Source organism: Haliaeetus leucocephalus, unplaced genomic scaffold, assembly GCF_000737465.1.
Source record: "Haliaeetus leucocephalus isolate CR32 unplaced genomic scaffold, Haliaeetus_leucocephalus-4.0 Scaffold317, whole genome shotgun sequence".
Lineage (NCBI taxonomy): Eukaryota > Metazoa > Chordata > Aves > Accipitriformes > Accipitridae > Haliaeetus > Haliaeetus leucocephalus.
In genome coordinates, this window is record NW_010972753.1 from 9305241 (window position 1) to 9323877 (window position 18637).

Sequence of the window (18637 nt, forward strand, 5' to 3'; positions counted from 1 at the left end):
GTGTATCTGGGAGCAGGAGCAGGAATGATGGGAGAGGATGGGATTGCCTCTGACATCTGAAGACTCTTTGGTATCTGCACCCTAAAGGTATGGTTCCACAGCAACATATGCTGATTTAACTGCTGCTTTACATGTCTGTGCCATTCCTCCCTAACCCGGATTGCGTGTTTCTGTCCCCTTCCTCATTCTGGCTCTGGCAGCATTCCAGGCGTCCCCAATTCTTTTTGCTAAATGGATAACTGTTTTGTTGAAGCAGTTTTCTACTAGTTTAGCACAGTACAATACCGAAGTGCAGTGTCAGATGAACCTCAGAACAACTGCAAGGGAGAGGATGAAACATGGGGAGAAGGGATGGGACTCCATCAGCTAGCAAATTAGCTTGGGATGCCATAGACTAACTTACTGAAATTACTCCTCATCAAAAATATTTGTTAAGGAATTGCAGCTTATTCTTTATAAAAAAACACTTTTTATAGAATTGCAGCAAAAGAATTCTGACAGATGGTTTTAAATTTATGAGGATATCAGGTGGAAATAGATACCTATAAAAGATGATTTCCAACTCACTTTTCCTGTTGCTTGATTTCATACATGAAATTTTTATATGCCACAATCATTTTTATTGATGCCTACTCTGAAAACATACTTGAAAAATGCTCTTTCTTCACAGTGCCTAATGTTTTTGCAATACTGTGTGGTAATTATGCAAAAAAGGTAAATCAAATGAGCTGCCAGAGTACCAGACAGTATTGTTCTTGGGTTTTTTTTTGGTTTGTTTTTTTTTTTTTTAAATTTTATCTTTCTTACAGTATGTCTGAGTACCATTCCACCTTGTTTTCTGTTCTTTTTCAAGCAAGTAAACACTGAACCAGATTTGTTACAGACTTCAGGATAGGTATCATCTCCAGGCAATGACATATCAGTGTGTTGCTGAGTACAACATAAAAAGCCAATGTCTGCATTAGCAATTAGTGCAATGAAATAGGAATGAATCAACAAGTAAAACCATTGGGTTAGTGAGGACCCGATGTACACACTGAATGCATTGCAGGAGTTTTTACTTCTGACCAGCTTCCATCTTGTCCTGTGGACTGAATGCCCATCAGCTGCTGGATTACACTGGCTTCTGGCGTATATCTTCGACTTTAATTTTATCTGAAAGGAGTCCAGTTTGCATGCTCCAAGACCCTTACATGATACAAACCAAAGCATTGTAAGGGGACAATCAGGAGATCCTTTTCAAAAACACACTCCTGATCTGATTTAAAGTACTAAAAAAAATGCACCCAAAGCTACAGTGGCCATCAAAAGAACACACTGGGACATGCAGCTATCCAGATTTCATCTTATACCTGAATATGAGGTTGGTTTCAGCTCACTCTTTCCTGGAAATTAGGTTTATCCTTCAGACTTACAGTAATTCAGCTTTCAGGTAAGCCAATTCCACAAAGCCCCCTGCATATAATCCTTGTGTTAGGGAAAGTCAAATTCACGATTTTAAACCAACAATAGTGTATAGCAGATTTAAGCAAATGCTTTTATTTCTGAACTTAGGAACTTCATCCACAGCATAAACAAAAGAAATCCTTTAAGCAGTTTCAAAAGACTGGACTTCAGTAACTTGAACCAAGCTATTAAGCAGTCCCATCCCTGAACTTAGGACAATTACTGCCCACAAATCAGGTTTGTGAAACAGACACAGAAGGAGTTGATCTGTAACACAAATTCACTAGACTGTACAAGCTATCAATTTATTGTAAAATAACGATAAATAAACACTTATTCTGCAATGAATTCACACACCTTTATCCTAACAAGACCTTGGGAAAAAGTAAGATCCCAGCTCTACGTGCAGACATCCAAAAGGATTCATTCATCTTTCTATGTGCAACACAGCCCCCGCAAAAAGACAGTGAAACTGCTCCATAATTAGATTACTCCAAACTGTTGACAGTTTTCAGCACAGTAATGGGGACCAATAGTAGTAGTAATAATAATTATTTTGCCAGATCAGCGCATTAGAAATATTTATTAATAGGCCTATTGTATTGTATGCAGTTTCATCACTTCCAGATTTTAGGTAGAACTTACTGAACTTAAGTCTTCTAATATAAAGAATATTACATCCCCCCCCCCCCCACCACCAACAAGAGTAGCATTTGCTTACCATGAAATGAGGTTGTGTTAAAATACGCTTTAGCTCCTTTGCATCATTGTTCTCTGGGTAACATGAAATTTCTTCCAATACCTGCAAAATAACCAGGAGAAATGCCCATAGTAACTTTCTTTTAAATAAAGCTATTAATCTAACAAATGAAAACCCTCACTGGTCTGTCAGAATACCTCCAAGTAATTATACAAAAGAATTTTTTTTGATAGGGAAGGGCTTAGGAGAATGTGCTCTCCCCACCCCCTCAAGAGAATTTAATACCTCATTTCAATTTTCTTTCTGAGAGAGACTGAAGCAGAAATTTGAAGGAAACAGTTGCTCTTTTTTCAATTGACAGCATTCCTCCAACAGCTAAATATACGGAGACAGAAATGAAGTGCTAATAGGTGACACACGTCACCACCACCAATTGCTACTTTCACACATGGTCTCAATTTATTAAAACAATCAGTTTAAAAGCAGAATTAAAAATACCCATAAAACCCTCTCTCCACAAATTAAATTGTCAAAGACATCAAGTGTAGGTGGTCCATCTGCTACCCTACCTCCAAGCTCCAGATTTTATAAAATCAGAGTCATATATCAGCTTATCATTGGGGGAAGGAGGAAGGAGTAAATAAGCTTTAACTCAGTTGCCTGCAACCTGATACTTACACCTTTATTTTCACATGTAACTACTTGGACAACAAAAGCAGAGTATTTTGGTTCTGGAAGCACCTCCCAGGATTAACTGCCAGAAAATTTTGCAGAATAGGACTTCAGGGTGTCTATCAGTGTGACTTCAGTTATTAAATAGTGTTTTAAAGTCTTCTTGTTCATTCTATTTTAATAGCACTATAAACAGTGTTTTCCTATGACATTACCCCCAACAACTGTACTTATTTATACTGATAATAGATAATACAACTATTTTTTTTTACTACTTGCAATAAACAAATAAAATACTATCTGTCAGGTATAAGAATTAAGAACATCTGCGTCTATTTATCTTTCACCTTAATGGGCCACCTTCATTGCATTTCTAGGTCTGCTCTTCTTAGAACTACCTATGATAAACTTTGTTTTCCAATTTAAAAAGCTGATACCTAGAAAGATATCTTTTTCTGTGACTAAGGCACATAAATATGAAACTTCTGCTGCAGATAAATAAACTGAACATGAAAGATACTGCATTTACCCAACAGGAGTATTCCTTATAATACCACTATTGTTGCAGGAAAGGTTAAATGATGAAGCCGAGTAATATGTAATCCTTACAGACATAATGGAATTTTGCAAGTTTATGCAACTTGTTATGTAACTTAAGTAAGCAATGGTAGAATTCCAGAAATAATTCAGATTATGAACCAGAATACATATCAGTATCTTAATGAAGAAAAAAATGTTCCACTTTAAATACAATCAGATTTTCAAAGTAGAAAATATATTTTAAAGCCATTACCTCTTTGGCTCTCTGTACAGCATCACTTGGGGGATTCCTGATTTGTGGTGAAGATTTTGTGTTTATTTTGTCATAAAGCTGAAATAACAAGAAAACAAACTACTGAAATCATATTCTACTTTATTATATAAAGTAAAGATGAGCGCTAACAATAGCCTGCTTACGTTATCATGACAAAGATGATTGTTAAACTGCAAGAACCACAGATGTTTTGTATACAAAATCTAGCAGCTTAGGGTTTTGGCTTTTCATTTTTAAACATTTCCTGATTTGAACAGTGCCATAGATTCAGAGTTCATAGGATGACATGGGAAAGTTCAAGAGGTTAAGGGATTCTGCAAACCTCCCATGCTTTTTCCACAGATTTACAGAAACTATATTCTTCTACTAGAAATGATCCTACGAATCTTGAATAAATGCTGTAAATCATACATTCTGCTATAAAATCAAATTAATCTGCATATCCCACTTTTCTCAATAAATCAAATCATCAGACATTCCACACAGTAATTTAAATAAACCTCAGAATATGGGAAAATGCTCTTGAAGATAGAACGCTACAAAAGCCAAAGTCTTTGGAGAAAAGAAACCCAAACCTTTCCAAGAAAGAGTGCTCACAAAAAAGAGTACCCTTATTTTACTAGGATTTTCTATTAGACAGAAGAATGTCAATGTATTTAAATAGGAAATCATAAACCTCCCAGGTTAATTTTTTTTTTTGAAAAAACTTTAAAAAATCCCTCAACTACGCAAAACACAATAGCAAAAGATCTATCTTCAGCTTCAAATCAAAGGTAGATATTACAGGCTCTCTTTCATACAAACCTAACAGATTGTGCATGTTATAAAGGAATAAACGTATACTTAAGAATAAACAGGCACTGTAATAAGTACTGTTTTCAAACAAAAAACTTTTGGCTTACATTTCAAACAATATAAAGATGGTCATGCCTGTAATTATTTCCTATTTATGTTAGACTACTACTTTGAAATATAAGACAGAAAAAAGATACAAACCCCTATTTTTAGGATATTAGAGAAATTTTTATCACAATGAGGGTGGTGAAACACTGCAACAAGTTGCCCAAGGAAGTTGTGGAATCTCTCAATTTTGGAAATACTCAAAACTCAACTGAAATTCAAAATAGTAAATACACAAGGGACTCTATAACACTTTCAGCAAATCCTAACACTGTAAAGGATGAGTTGACAAGACACCCCCCGCCCCTCCCATTTAGGCTGCTCAGCAAGGAGTTCTCAGGAGCCTCCTCTGAGAAGCTTACGGCTCCATTGTTTGGCTGAGGATGGCCTCAGATGTTTGAAAAAGGGAATCTTGTCGAACTACAGAAGTGCCCTCTTCTCTTTCTCACATGAAATACCATTTGGTTTTAGAAGAGATGTAAATTGCAATAAACGCAATCCAATGTCATCATCATTTTCCTTGTGTTCCTTAACAATCTAATGGACATGTTGAACATTTCAAGTCCATATGCAAATAAATACAAAAAGAGGAAACAATGTCACTTCCAAAAACATTGCCTGTAGGACAGTTATACCACTATCTTGGGGAAAGAAAAGTGGAAAAGTCAAGCTAAATCAGTTTCTTCCCCATCTGACAACTTCACCTTGTGCTGCCAAAACACTGCTGTGCTCAACAGTTTAAGCAGCCTTGACCATTGTTGAAGTTTTTAAAACAAAAGCTTTCTGCTAGCTTATAGTTCAGGAGATACTTTAGTTGCGTACACAATTATTTGTTTTTACCTTATCTTAAATAAGTTAAGAAAACCTACCCAAACTCCAGCAACTCCAAATTATTAAGTATCACATTTTTACACCGATTAAGAAACTGCATCAAGCACTGTGTACTGCGTAAAGTGCAGTAGGAGCTGTTGAAAATGCATGATACCCAACATGAATATAGTTGAATTTATTTTTCTAAAACTCACACACGCATCCTGTTTAAGATTAATGAAATCACAGAAAAGTTAGCTTAAAAATATTTTTGTTAGTTATTTCTAGCAATTGTTTAAAAGCTAAGTTGCTGAAGTTGCTGATTTCACTCAAGTCGCTGTGTTATTGTGATCCAAAACAACCGGCAGTTTACAGAAACAAATTTTTCTCTCTATCGTGGCAAAGTTATCTTCTGAGATTAGGAAGGAGGCAAAAAGGAAAGTAGGAAGCAAAGTGACTCTAAGAATCTTTAGAAAAAAATCAAGGCAAAGTTCAGACTAAACAAGGGTGCATTTATTTTTCCGTAGCGCTTTCATGCTGAGGCATGGCACTTAAATGTCATCTTCCAGGACTGTTACTTACTGAGATTTGCTTCCAAGGCACCAAACCATTAGGAGTGACTCTGACAGTACTTAAAAGAAAAACCTTCATATTTGCATTAAGGCTTTAAGCCTATATATTACCCAAGCCATGGGATCCATTCATTGTTTCTGGAGGTAGAAGACAGCCTCAACTAGAGAAAGGATGTATTTTTGGTAGCTTCACCAGCACAAGCAGATCTGTTCTAGAGAATCTTCTTGGGTACTCTACCTCCAAAGCTCATTACAGTGGAAGGCACTTATTCCAGGGTCTAATGGAAAGACTGTGCGAACACACTGCATTACATATTTACCATGAGTATAATGTGTTCTTCTCTAAAGTATTATCCAATCTTAACTCTAAAAAGCAAGAAGCAAACAAAACCCACAATAACTCTGAAAAGAAACTTGAACCTCCACAACTTGAAATGCATTTTAAAATGGTAAATTCCTAATTAAAACCAGGGACATTTCATGAAGGTATGATTTAAGGAAAATAGAAATACACTTTTTCATTTGTTTAACTGGGTCACCATTACTTTAACCTCTGCATGCAAGGAAAAAGAAAAGTGTATTTTCTGCCCAAATAAAAGACCATACATCTAAGAACAAAGAATACAAATAATACTTAGAAGAGGGGGCACTATCTTGGCAGGGGGAAGGAGGAATCTCAGGCAGTCAGAAAGCATAAAGTCAGCTATGTATGAGTTTCTCCCAGGGAAGACTACAGCCAATTGCCATACCGTAAGAGAATATCAACTAAGAAATAAGACTGGTATATGTGCTTGTGGCATGCCCACAATAGATCACTGTTCAGTTCTACATTCAAAATACAGGAAAGATGTCAAGAGGCAGAGTACTCAGAATACACTTTCCAAAAAGATCAATCATCTCTCCCCGCTAGTATAACAAAATGCTTAAGGAACACAGAAGTTTGATAAAATAAGGGAATTCAGTTTAAATGACAAAACTATCACATGATCTGAGTGAAAGGAAGTAGTCAGGACAAACTCAGAGTAGAATTAAAGCACCAATATCAACATTGCAGTTAATTAAGGGTGTAATTCATTTACTCTCTTGGGAATTTTTAAAAAAATCAGAAACACGTATTTTTTAAATGGTACACTCTCATTCAATTTAGTTCATGGAGTTTCTAGCTTACAAGGGGACCAGGCTACATAATTAAAATTGCCACTCCTAGCCACATATTCTATAAACAGATTAACCTTTAAAATTTCACTGTAAATAATTTATTTTGTAATTTGTTGGAAAATGATATCTATATCACTAAAACTGCTGTTTTATGCATTATTCTAAAGCAAGCCAATAGCAGTAGTAGAAAGATTTATTTCTGTATGTGAAGTTATCAATGGTCAAAGATCTCCACATGAGAAGATCCAAATGACATACAGAAAAATGTAGTTTGTCAATTCCTGTACAATATTTTGGAAGCACACATTCTAGATGTTCAGCTAGTTGTGCTCTACCTCTGTGCTCTGAATTACTTTTAAAACAGGAGCTGATCGTGGCTTTCATCATGTCAAGGTTTTTTTGTCTTATAGATGGGCCACAAATTCTTAGGTTTTAATTGTGGTTCTTGAAACGATGGTGAACACTGTCTTGATCTAAAACTGTTTTTAACCCCGTTTTAACAACAAAACAGCTGTGCTTACATACTGACATTTGATGTTAGCAACAGAAAAATTTCCTAGTGGAGACAACCAGTATTGTTACCAAACTGTCTCAGTGTCTATTTTCATATCTCATCTGGAAACAACCTTTTGTTCAGGCCAAGCAATTTTTCTCTGGTATAATGCATTATAACACTAAATTATTTCGGAGAGTAGTGGCACAAATTACAACACACAAGACAAATGTAATTATTGCACACTAAAGACAGTAAAATGACAAGACTGTTTTCAGATCTATAAATACATATACAGCAAACCCCCATGAACCATTTATCTTGTTCAGGTTCACATGTCATTACGCATTTCTAATGCATCCTTAAGAGAAATGAAAATAATATTATGTACAAGATTGTATCAGAAGTACTATTTCTACATTAACTGTTTAGGTACTCAAAGCAAAAATAAGAACTCAAAGCAAAAATAAGAATACAACCAAGATATGTATCTTTAAAAACATCTGAAGTAATAAGTAAACCCAGAAACAAAGGAAGTATTAGTACCTCTTAGTACTTGTTTTATATTTAAATTTTTCAATATACCATTTCAAAAATGCTTTCACAGAATTTTTTTGGACATTAAAAAAAAAAAAATCTGGTTCTAAACTGTCTCTTGTTTGGTATGTACTCATGTAAACAGAAGGACGAATCCAGGATATTATTTTGTATCTCTCACTTCCAATTTTAGTAATTGTGTGTTCAGTCTGGTCAGAAATTTTTAGCATTATGTTATCAAGCCTATTTCAAAAAACTCTAACAAATATTAGTCTTTACTGGTTACAGAAGATTATTAGAAGCTTTCCAACAGAACATAGCAGAAGCTGGTAAGAGGAGCAAAACTTACACCATGCATTAATGCACCAGAACTGGTGAAGCAGTCCTACCTTCTTTGCAATCTTTGAAAAAAGACTGTTTTGCAATACTTTTCAAATATTTTTGCACTTAAAAAATAGCTATAGCAGAAGCAATTTAGAAGAAGGAATTTACAGCTCCATAATTCGTCTCTGAAAGCATCTGAATTAATGTGTCTAAATGAAACCTCTAAAGTGGAACATTTGTTCCCCTGGACATAAGAATCCAACACACCTTTACACAAATGTTTTACAAAATGTTTAAGAAAAATCTGAATTTAATCACAGAAAACCAGCCTGTTTACAATGCTGTTATCTTTCAGCAGCCCTGCAACTCCAAGTCCTTCAGGGACCACACCAAAGGTGGTTTCTTGTGGAACAGAATGAACTGGTTCATTCTTCACTGGCCTCAACAGAATGCTTTTCTATGTAATACTAACAGACTTTCAGCAGGGCAAAATCTGTATGTGCCCTAACAATGGGCTTTCTTTTTGCTGGGATGCTCCAATTTCAAGCAAATAACCCTGCCTCCTCACCCCAGTAGCCCAACCTCCAACAATTTCACTCAGCAATAAGCATAAACATAACAATTAAAAATTTCTAATAATGAAAAAAAAAAAATTGTTGTAAAATGCCACAGCAATTGTAACCTTCGGAATTTCCAGACTTTTGAATACTTTGCCTCTCAATCTCACTCCTCAGCAGTTCTGCATTTGCTACAAGAAAATCAAAATTAAGAGCTTGCTCTAGAAAAGCTTAACAATCACAACTGATATATTAAGAAAACTTGATATAACAAACATTAAATTGGCATAATAGCTAATTAACAGAGTAGTACTGCTTCTTAAAAAGACAAGTTTTGCTTTAAATTTTGCATGCTAGAACACAAATGCTATAAAGAGAATACCCACAACAAGTCAAGTAGCGTTACTATCAGTTGACCAGCTTTTGCAGGAGTCGAGACTTTGTCTTCTGCCTGTATAAAGGGAACTCGTTTCTTCTGATATTTAAAAGCAGACAGCCCAAAGCCTAATCTGCAATCAGGGAGGCGAGTCAAAACAACACACTGTTCTCTTCTGACTAGTTTTTCAGATGTGCAGAAACTCCTTTTTAACCATTTCCTGTAAGAGGAGTCAGAATACTGTCTGAACACAACCCCCATTCAATGTCACATTGAAAAATCTAGATACATCACAACTAGCAGAAATTTCGCATCACTGTCTGGTCTAACCTTGAATGTAATCAAAGTTAGATCACACAGTGAAATCAGTAAGTATTTTATCTATCCAAAATCTGGAAGTTTCTGTGACACAAACGAGAAACTTTTGTTAAAACATGAGTTACTGTACTGCTAGTGCATAAAACCTCATGATTTTTCAACACAAATACACATTTTGTGAGGATTCAGTTAGAATTCAGACAGATACTGGGTTGCCAACCTCAAATATTAAATCCTTGAATTGAAACATCTAAAAATAATCATTAAAACATGTCCTTACATATTTGACTTTTGCTTTCTGAACAATATAACCATATGCAACACAGTGATATTAGAGGACTGTTCTTCATCACTTTTAGGTTTTTGTACCATCTAAAAATTCTCAGGTGGGTTTGCTGCCCCTTGCACAGCAACATTTACTAACAAATAGGCTTGTTGTTCTGTTACCTTTCACAGCTCCCTATCGTGGTACTCCATTTACCCAGAGGTTTCATGTGCTGCAAGCCTGAAAGAAATCCATGACCTACTGAATGAAAATTCACAAGCAGTAATAAAGAGCCACTTAGATAATTGATAGACCACTTTATTCTTTCTTCTGCTAGTTCTGTTTCACATCTCCTTTTCCATGCAAAACGTTATAACCTTCCCATGGGTGCCTCTTTCCTTGGGATTCTATGCCCTCAAGGAAACACATCGCTGAAGGTAACAATTCCTACTGGAAAACACACTGAGTAACAAGGTCACAGTCAGCAGGGGCTTTATCTTCAACTTTGTTTAAAGACAGTTTGTTCTTTTAAACCCTCTGTTTTTCACTGCTAAGGACTGTGCCTGAAGCTCACTGTTACCATTTTAGCATCAGTGACCTAACATTCATTTCCCAGCATAATTCTACAGCATGTTACAGTCCCGTCCCATGTGAAAGTCCAAAGCATATTTAAGACTCTATTTTGTGACCTCTAGAGCATTACATGTTACAGCCCTCCACAGCTTCCAACTTTTTTCTGTGTGATACACTTATTGTAGAATTGGAGTATGATCAACCTTTGCATTCAAGTTCCTTACACAGTGAAACGCTGTGCAGTTAAACAGTGAACAAAACTACTTCAATAGAAGGTTTCAAGAAGCAGTTTATCAGCTAAAATAAGATTCCCTGAGACAGTATTCACAGAACAAGACAGTCTGAAGCAGTACATTAATTCTGTCTGAACAGACAAGTGTTTGCTTCTCTCCAGCCACAGAACTGACAGCTGCCACCACTGCAGCTTGCTACTTCAGGCACTCAGACTTTCAGTAACCCTGAGAGAGGTTATACTAATTTGAAATACTCGACTTCTTTCTACATATTCACATTCATGCAAAACATAAATTATTTTTTATGTAAAAAAATTCTTATAGTAGCAAAGAGAATCCCAAATTTCACTTTAATTTTGATTCTTTAGGTGATAGAACTGAAATATACATATTCTTCTTTTATTTTTTAGAGGAACTTTTATCTGCAAAAGGTAGGCCAACTGTAATTTGCTCTGAAAGTCATCTGTATTCTTACATATTTATAATGTGTTACTAGTAGAATAGAGTTACACTTGCTCCTACCTGTGTCAGAAATGAACATAAACCCAGATCTTTTTAGGCCTTTACCTACAACAGCGGGTAAGAAGAAATGATGCCAGGTAAACTCAGTCAGCCCCATGGAATTTCAACTTTTACTCCAAGCTGCTTCCTTTTTTTGGCACCATACCACATTTGGGCTTCTTCACTTGTTTTATTTTAAATCAAGGATTTTTGGGGGGAAGAAGAGAGGAGAGGAAACCCAATCAAATTGGGCAAAACATTTTTCCTCTGTGTATTAGTTCAATTCCTACTGCATATGATTGGCAAACAATTGTCTTCTACAGAGTGACAAATTGTATTGCAAACACAAAACCTGAAATTCTGACCATGCAAAACTGACATACCAATGAAGCTAAATGCCAACTGGAATTTGTTTAATACACATTAGCAGGATGTGAATAACCACATTTCTGATGCTCACAGAGGATATTACATGTTTTTTAGTGGTCGATGCCTTACTACTGGAGAAGGAGGAAATATGTTCTACTTCAAGAACTGCTATAATAAAATTCCTTGACTGTTCAGTGTGCTATACATGACAACAAACACTGCCTGTCATGTGGTCCTACTGAGTCATCAGAACACCATCTTAGCAAAGCACAAACCATCAAGGTTCATTCTACTGAGGATGAATATAAATTAAAGGACAGATATGGTCCTTTGTGGATCGATGGACAAATATGGTATCCGTTTTATTAAGGTGGAACCCTGAAATGATCACAGGCTTCCTTTCAGAGGGAAAACACATCCCCCCCCAACCCCGAAGAAGGGCACAGCCGAAGGACCGTGTATGCTTTGTTTTCATAGTAATCCAAGGGGTAAAAAGGAACCCAGAAAGAAATCCTCCTCATTGCCTTCACAGTGTCTGTCTGTTGGTGGCAATTTGGTTACATGACAGCTGGAAGGAAAGCATACAGTCCTTTACCAGTGCTGGCAATAGGCGTAGATACCAAGAGGCATTACATATGTTACCGCTCAATATTTTATCATTTAAATCTTGCGTTGACATATTTTGTACACTTGGAAACACCAGGGGAACTAGAAAGTTAAGGTATAGAGCGTTGAAAAGGTTTTCCATTCTGTTATGTAGCTAAATGTTGGGATATCTGTTGTAACTATCTTTTGACCAAAACTTAAAAAAGTGAAAATGTATCCAAGTTTAAATCAGCTCAATAGGTTACAATCCTGTAGCAAAACTGCAGGCAGTCATGAACTGTGGGAAATCACACAAAGTTCAATCTGAAACTAAGGTTATACAAATCTGTGCAGCTCCATACACTAAATCCACTGCACTTATATATGTGGGTGTAACCATTTTTTGACTGTAGATCTTATACTGCTAGTTTGGACAAGCAGCAATATTAGCTTTTAAAATGATAAAGGAAATATTTCTACTTATGTGTATTACATGGCACATTGCTTTTTACAGTCTTCATAGAACACCAAATATTTTCACAATTTGCTCTAAATCAATCTTGATCTAATTTTATTTTTTAAACTGATATAGTACAAGCAGATTCAGAGACACACTTATGCTTATACTGGTTCAGACCACATGGTCAAGTGTCAAGATGTTCAGTAATATCTGACTTGTATGTTCTATTTCTTTAAAGAGGCTAACTGTTTACCTTCAGCATTCATGAGCTATGAACAATTCTTAGCTCTATTGTAGAACGTATTCTTTTTTTGCAGAAACTACCACATGCTATGCACCTACTCTGTAAATTCAAAGCCTTCCCACTTCAGAGGTAAAAGAGCTGAGGAAAAGACTATGTTCTTACAAAATAAACTGCAGGGTGTGTGCTTTTTTTCCCCACAACCATTCTTTTAAATTGTGCCTCTTGATTTGCTTCATATTTACCAAGAAGGGTTTTTTTTTTGTGTCACAGAAGTAAAGATGATAAACAGTTATGCTACTCCTCAAAATCACACAAGACATTATTTCATGTATAATGAATCCAGACTCCAGTACCTGACAGCATTATATTTCACTATAAATTAGGACTCTAACCTAGTAATTTGTCTCATATTTTAAGAAAAACCCATATTAATAGTCATCATAAAAATTATATTGACTGTAAAAGCTGCAGTTCTCAACAAGTGATAGCAGATGTTAAAAGATATGCCAGACAGTACATGCACGTAGCTTGCCAAGGAGGAAGAGGTTGCAATTTAGCAAAATTCTAGATTATATGCGATACATGTAGGTAAACATATGTTCTCTCAAATTGCAAAGTGTGGTAAGCAAAGCCTGGTATTGAATAATCTTAAATAAATACATGTTACACTTTAAAGTCATGGTGCCAAAACAACAATGATTTAGATGTAAGTAGACTGACTAAGATGTTTTCCTACCTCTTCAAAGGAGGTGAGAACTCTTCAATTTCTGCTGCCATGGACTGACTGCAGATATCCAGGCTATCCTTCAGTCCTCCACTGTACACTACAAGAGACCTTCAGTACGCTGTCTAATCTTTTTCTATTTCAGGAACATTCTGCCACAAGTCCCTCCAGCCATTTTTTGGGGGGGTCCTCAACTGCATTCTTATAACATAAACCAGATTTTTCTCTGTTCACATTGCAATTGTTTTAACTTCTTTTGGAAAGATAGAAGAAGTTAAACTAGGATGAGATAAAGGTACTACTTTGCACACAGTAGTACCAAGAAAACTAGCACAGCAGTTGGAAAATCAGCACAATGAAATCCAATGGTCCCAATAAAAAAGCCCCACTCTCATTCGGGAATGTACCAGTAGTACTGTTATGAAAGACACGGGCTTAGGTCGTTATTTCACAAGGTACTTCAACATATTTGTAATTTCAAGGACACAAAAATCCTGTTATGTTGATAACAGTCCCTTGATTTTTTTTTTTTGCTCCATCAGATATCTAATTGAAGCTGATCTTAACAAAACCAAGGCAAACCACCTTTCAAAGATGACACCAACCAGCTGATCAGATATAAGTAAACATAAAAGACATTGAGGTGCTGAAGCGTGTGCAAAGAAGAGCAATGAAGCTGGTGAAGGGTCTAGAGCACAAGTCTTATGAGGAGTGGCTGAGGGATCCAGGGTTGCTCAGCCTGGAGAAAAGGAGGCTGAGGGGAGACCTTATCGCTCTCTACACCTACTGAAAGGAGGTTGTAGCGAGTTGGGAGTCGGTCTCTTCTCCCAAGTAACAAGCGATAGGATGAGAGGAAATGGCCTCAAGTTGCGCCAGGGGAGGTTTAGATTGGGTATTAGGAAAAATTTCTTCACCGAAATGGCTGTCAAGCACTGGAACAGGCTGCCCAGGGAAGTGGTTGAGTCATCATGCCTGGAGGTATTTAAAAGACGTGTAGATGTGGTGCTTGGGGACATGGTTTAGCGGTCGACTTGGCAATGCTAGGTTAATGGTTGGACTTTACGATCTTAAAGGTCTTTTCCAACCTAAATGGTTCTATGATTCTATAACCATCAGGGAAAACTAATACCTCAACACATGAAGGGCTACAGAAAGAGTTATGTTACATGGACGACACCCTGATATACCCCACAGAACAACCCTTGCCCCCGTCTTACTGCCCCACTTCCAATATGAACTAATGACCTATAGCAGGAACTATAGACTCAGGTTAAGCCTAAATAGGCTCATTCCCAATTCTGTCAGCTGAATTAACTTTTCAGGGTTAGATCACCATCTTGAAGAAAAGGATGCTAATGAACACAAACCTTATTCCAGGGGGATATAGAATCCATATAAAACTAGCTAAATCCACAATGATTATAGAGAGTTGCCAAAGAACACAGCTTCCCACCTGTTTTGTGATACTGAGCATATCTTGCACCAGGAGGTGCTAATGTTGGAGTTAGAACCATTTTTGTTTTTCCCTATCCATGTAAACTTTTTGTAATGATATACTGAGAATAATAATATACTGCAATGAACTCATTAGTACAAAGAACAGTCAACATGTACCAGCCAACTACTTGAATAACTGGAAGTAGGAGGCAGTGAGGCCTGACTGACTTCAAAGATAGAGGCATAGCTTATTGGGCTGTTACTGTATTGCCTTTGGGTATTTTAATGTAAACTAAGTATAGAAGAAAGCTCTCAGCACCAACAAAGCAGAAGTGTTATTCAAGATTTGTGGACTGTACACCAGGCGCTGTAGCATTTTTTTATTTTTGTCTTTTCTCAGAGTAAGTCCCAAGCTCCTGGAGAAATAACAAATCTGAGAATCTGAAGTTTTATAAGGAAAAAACCCGCAAACAGGTAACCCTTATGGTAAAAAGGAACTCAAACTAACTTGAACTACAGTCAACATAAAAAGAAGTGAAGAAAATCTAGAAAGTCAAATATGAAAATGATCCTCTTTACCTCAAAACAATATCAGTGAAGCTAATTAAATATTCTGCAAGTGCCAGCAATACAATTCTAGTGTTCTTTGACAGATCAGGGCCCAGTAACAAAAAAATACACTGTAATCAAGGAAATTTTTAATTCCACATACTGAAAAAAAGTCTATGGATTTATGCTTTTGGAGTAAGATACGTTGGCGCACACAGACACACACACACACACACACACACTTGCACAGACACTCACAATGACACACCATTGACACAGGGAAGATGACATTAGGCCAAGAGGAATGGGCTAAATAGTACAATTCTAATTTAAAGTACATACTTTATTAAGCTGAATTTCACTTGATGATTCACCGCATCAGTACTATGCTTGTAAATACTCAGAATGACAGAACACTAGTTAGAAATAAAACAGGTTAAGTGCAACAAAGCAACTATCACAGTGTCATGCAATCCGACCCAGAATTTTGCATTGTTGGAAAGTGGTGGATACATACATTTCTCAAAAATGAGTATTATTCAATATAAGAGTTACTGTTAGCTCTTATTTGTATTAGTCTTGTGTTTAAGAGACCCAGTCACATATCAGTATTATATAAGATATTATAAAAACATGGAAGAAAAATGGTTTCTGCTCAGAAGACTAAATATAAGTCAAATTCTCTACATAAATTTGTAAGACAGGGAAACAGGAGGAACAAGAAAACAATGAGATGATGCTGACTTGCACAGTGATCTACATATCCCAGGAACACAGAAAATGAAATGCAAATACATGAAGGAAGTTGAAAATGGAAGGTATTTTAGAGAATGATTATGAAATAATGCAGAAGAAATTCTAGAGTAGTCTCTGCTTTTAGTGTTCTTTCAGATATGGCCTTCCAGAGAAGTTACCTTTTAGAGAAAAAGCATACTGCAGTGGTGATGATGATCCAGCCCACCCGCTGAAGGAAGTCTTCAAACAGTTCTCCCTAAGGCTTGGTCATTGTTCCTTCTACATTACTTGGGAAAGGAGTTTCCATTGCAGTGTGAGAGACAGTCCCTCCCACTCCCTGGGGCTGAGCATGCTGCCTCTGCTGGACTGGGATAAAAGCCAGATTTGATTCCCCAAATAGCAAGGTGCTTTCCTGCCAACATAGTTTCTTTTCCTTTTTTTAACAAATATTTTCCATTTGCTTTTGTCTTACAAACATATCAATTAAGGGATAATTAAAAATTGGAAAACAAGGTGTTTTAAAAATGAGAAAGGATTATTTCACATAAGCGTAACATGTTCTGAGGGAGTTTAGCAAGACATCTAGCACACATACACTTTTTGATCTGTTTTTGCAAGAGAAACACATTCATGTTCCACTTATTAGTTTTAACATAATCAGTATTCAAGAGGGTAAGGACCAATGTTGATCCAAAACACTTGAACCACGCTATGTGATTCACATAGAAAACCATTCTTATTCAAATCAAAAAATAGAAAAATTAGACGATTCATGAAAATATTTAAGCTTTTTATACACAGCTGCTGGTTTTATTTTCTTTTCTATATCATATGATTGATATTCCACCAGTCTATTTATAATATAAAAGAAAAGAAAGGAAGAAGGAAATGAAAGCATCCTGAAAATAGAAATAAAAATGTCTCTTGCTTTATTTTTTTTCAAAGTATATAATAGAATTGTTAATTTAATACACTTTGCTCAGAAAAGAGCAAATCAGGGATAAATGTATGAAGAGTTTAAGACATTTCAAACAGAGAACTATAGTATCAGCCATGGCTGGACACTGCTGAATAACAGCTACTTTTACAAAAGACGTTCAAATTTACTGTGCCAATGTCCAACATTGGGAGGGTAAACAGAACAAACCAAAACAAATCCAGTAGAAAGCTTTAGCCAACCATGTAAGAGGCTAAACTGAGGTCCCAACAACATTCACTCTAGCAAAAGAGAAAGTATGTTTCCTTAAAAGTCTGGACTTCAGGACCAAATCTGTTTGGATGACTGAGCTCAAAAGAAATACTAAGGGAACTCTGAAGTGTGCACAGATGCATGTTTTTCTGAAACATTACCATTAGTAGCAAAGGATAACAGACATAAAAGCAAGATGCTCTTGAAATTAAACTCTAAAGGGAAGAAGTAGCTACACATATAGATATGATACGTATAGTCACTCCAAAATGTATTTAATCTCATTGAGTTAAAACCGTACGTGTGTAATAAGTTACGCCAGCAAAAGCTAAAATAAACTTTCTTAAAAGTTCATAACACTTCTATCGCAGATATACTTGCAGAAATAACAACACTTACCTTAATGATTCCATCTATGAAAATAGTGTAACAAACTTCTTAAATTAACAGCGAAAAACTATCAGCCTAGAGAACTATCTGACTCAGGACAGACACAGACAAAGCCAGTAGCATAGAGAGGCCCCAGTCACACAAAAGCTGATATTGTTCTCCAGCTGAGTGAAAATCTCACTTGTAAATCAAACGACATCTGCATTCAGAATCACCCACAGAAAGCGTCCCTGGAGAGGTGACCAAACTACTTGACTCAAGAGGAGAATGATTTCTCTTGTCTCCTTCAATGTAGGCAGCTGCATAAAATAGCAGCTTCTGGTTTTACTTTTTAGCAAACCTTGCTTCCTTTGATGCACCAATAGAGATGAAACATAATGTGTAAAGATCTTCCCCATTTGGCACAGCCTTGAAGCCCAGTATACTTTTCGAAACAAATAATCATTAAAGTAAAATCTTTTGTCATGATACAGAAAATAGCCAAACACCAACGCCTCCAAAATTAGTAACCTCTTCATATTTATTTCCAATTTCTTTATCGGTACTGCTGGCACAAGACAGCAATGCCTCCCAGGATCTCTTTCATGAAAGTCAACAAAAAAATCTTAATTCAAGCATTTGATAAGGCTTCTAAAAATCTGTCAGTGGTAATAAAAAGCTGTTTCACTACTTAAATTTAACTCTGTTTTTCCATAAAGTTATTTAT

At 36.2% G+C, this 18637-nt stretch overlaps 1 protein-coding gene across 4 annotated transcripts in view; it reads right to left on the minus strand.

The window, feature by feature from the left end:
- The window catches only part of CASK (calcium/calmodulin-dependent serine protein kinase (MAGUK family)), a 133328-nt gene that overhangs the window by 41270 nt on the left and 73421 nt on the right, over positions 1-18637 (minus strand). For all 4 annotated transcript variants that reach the window (XM_010571367.1, XM_010571366.1, XM_010571365.1 and 1 more), the window contains 2 exons: positions 3612-3689; positions 2168-2248 (listed from right to left, as the gene is read on the minus strand). In XM_010571367.1, coding sequence (XP_010569669.1) covers positions 2168-2248; positions 3612-3689 — 159 coding nt within the window. The remainder of the gene's footprint in view (positions 1-2167; positions 2249-3611; positions 3690-18637) is intronic.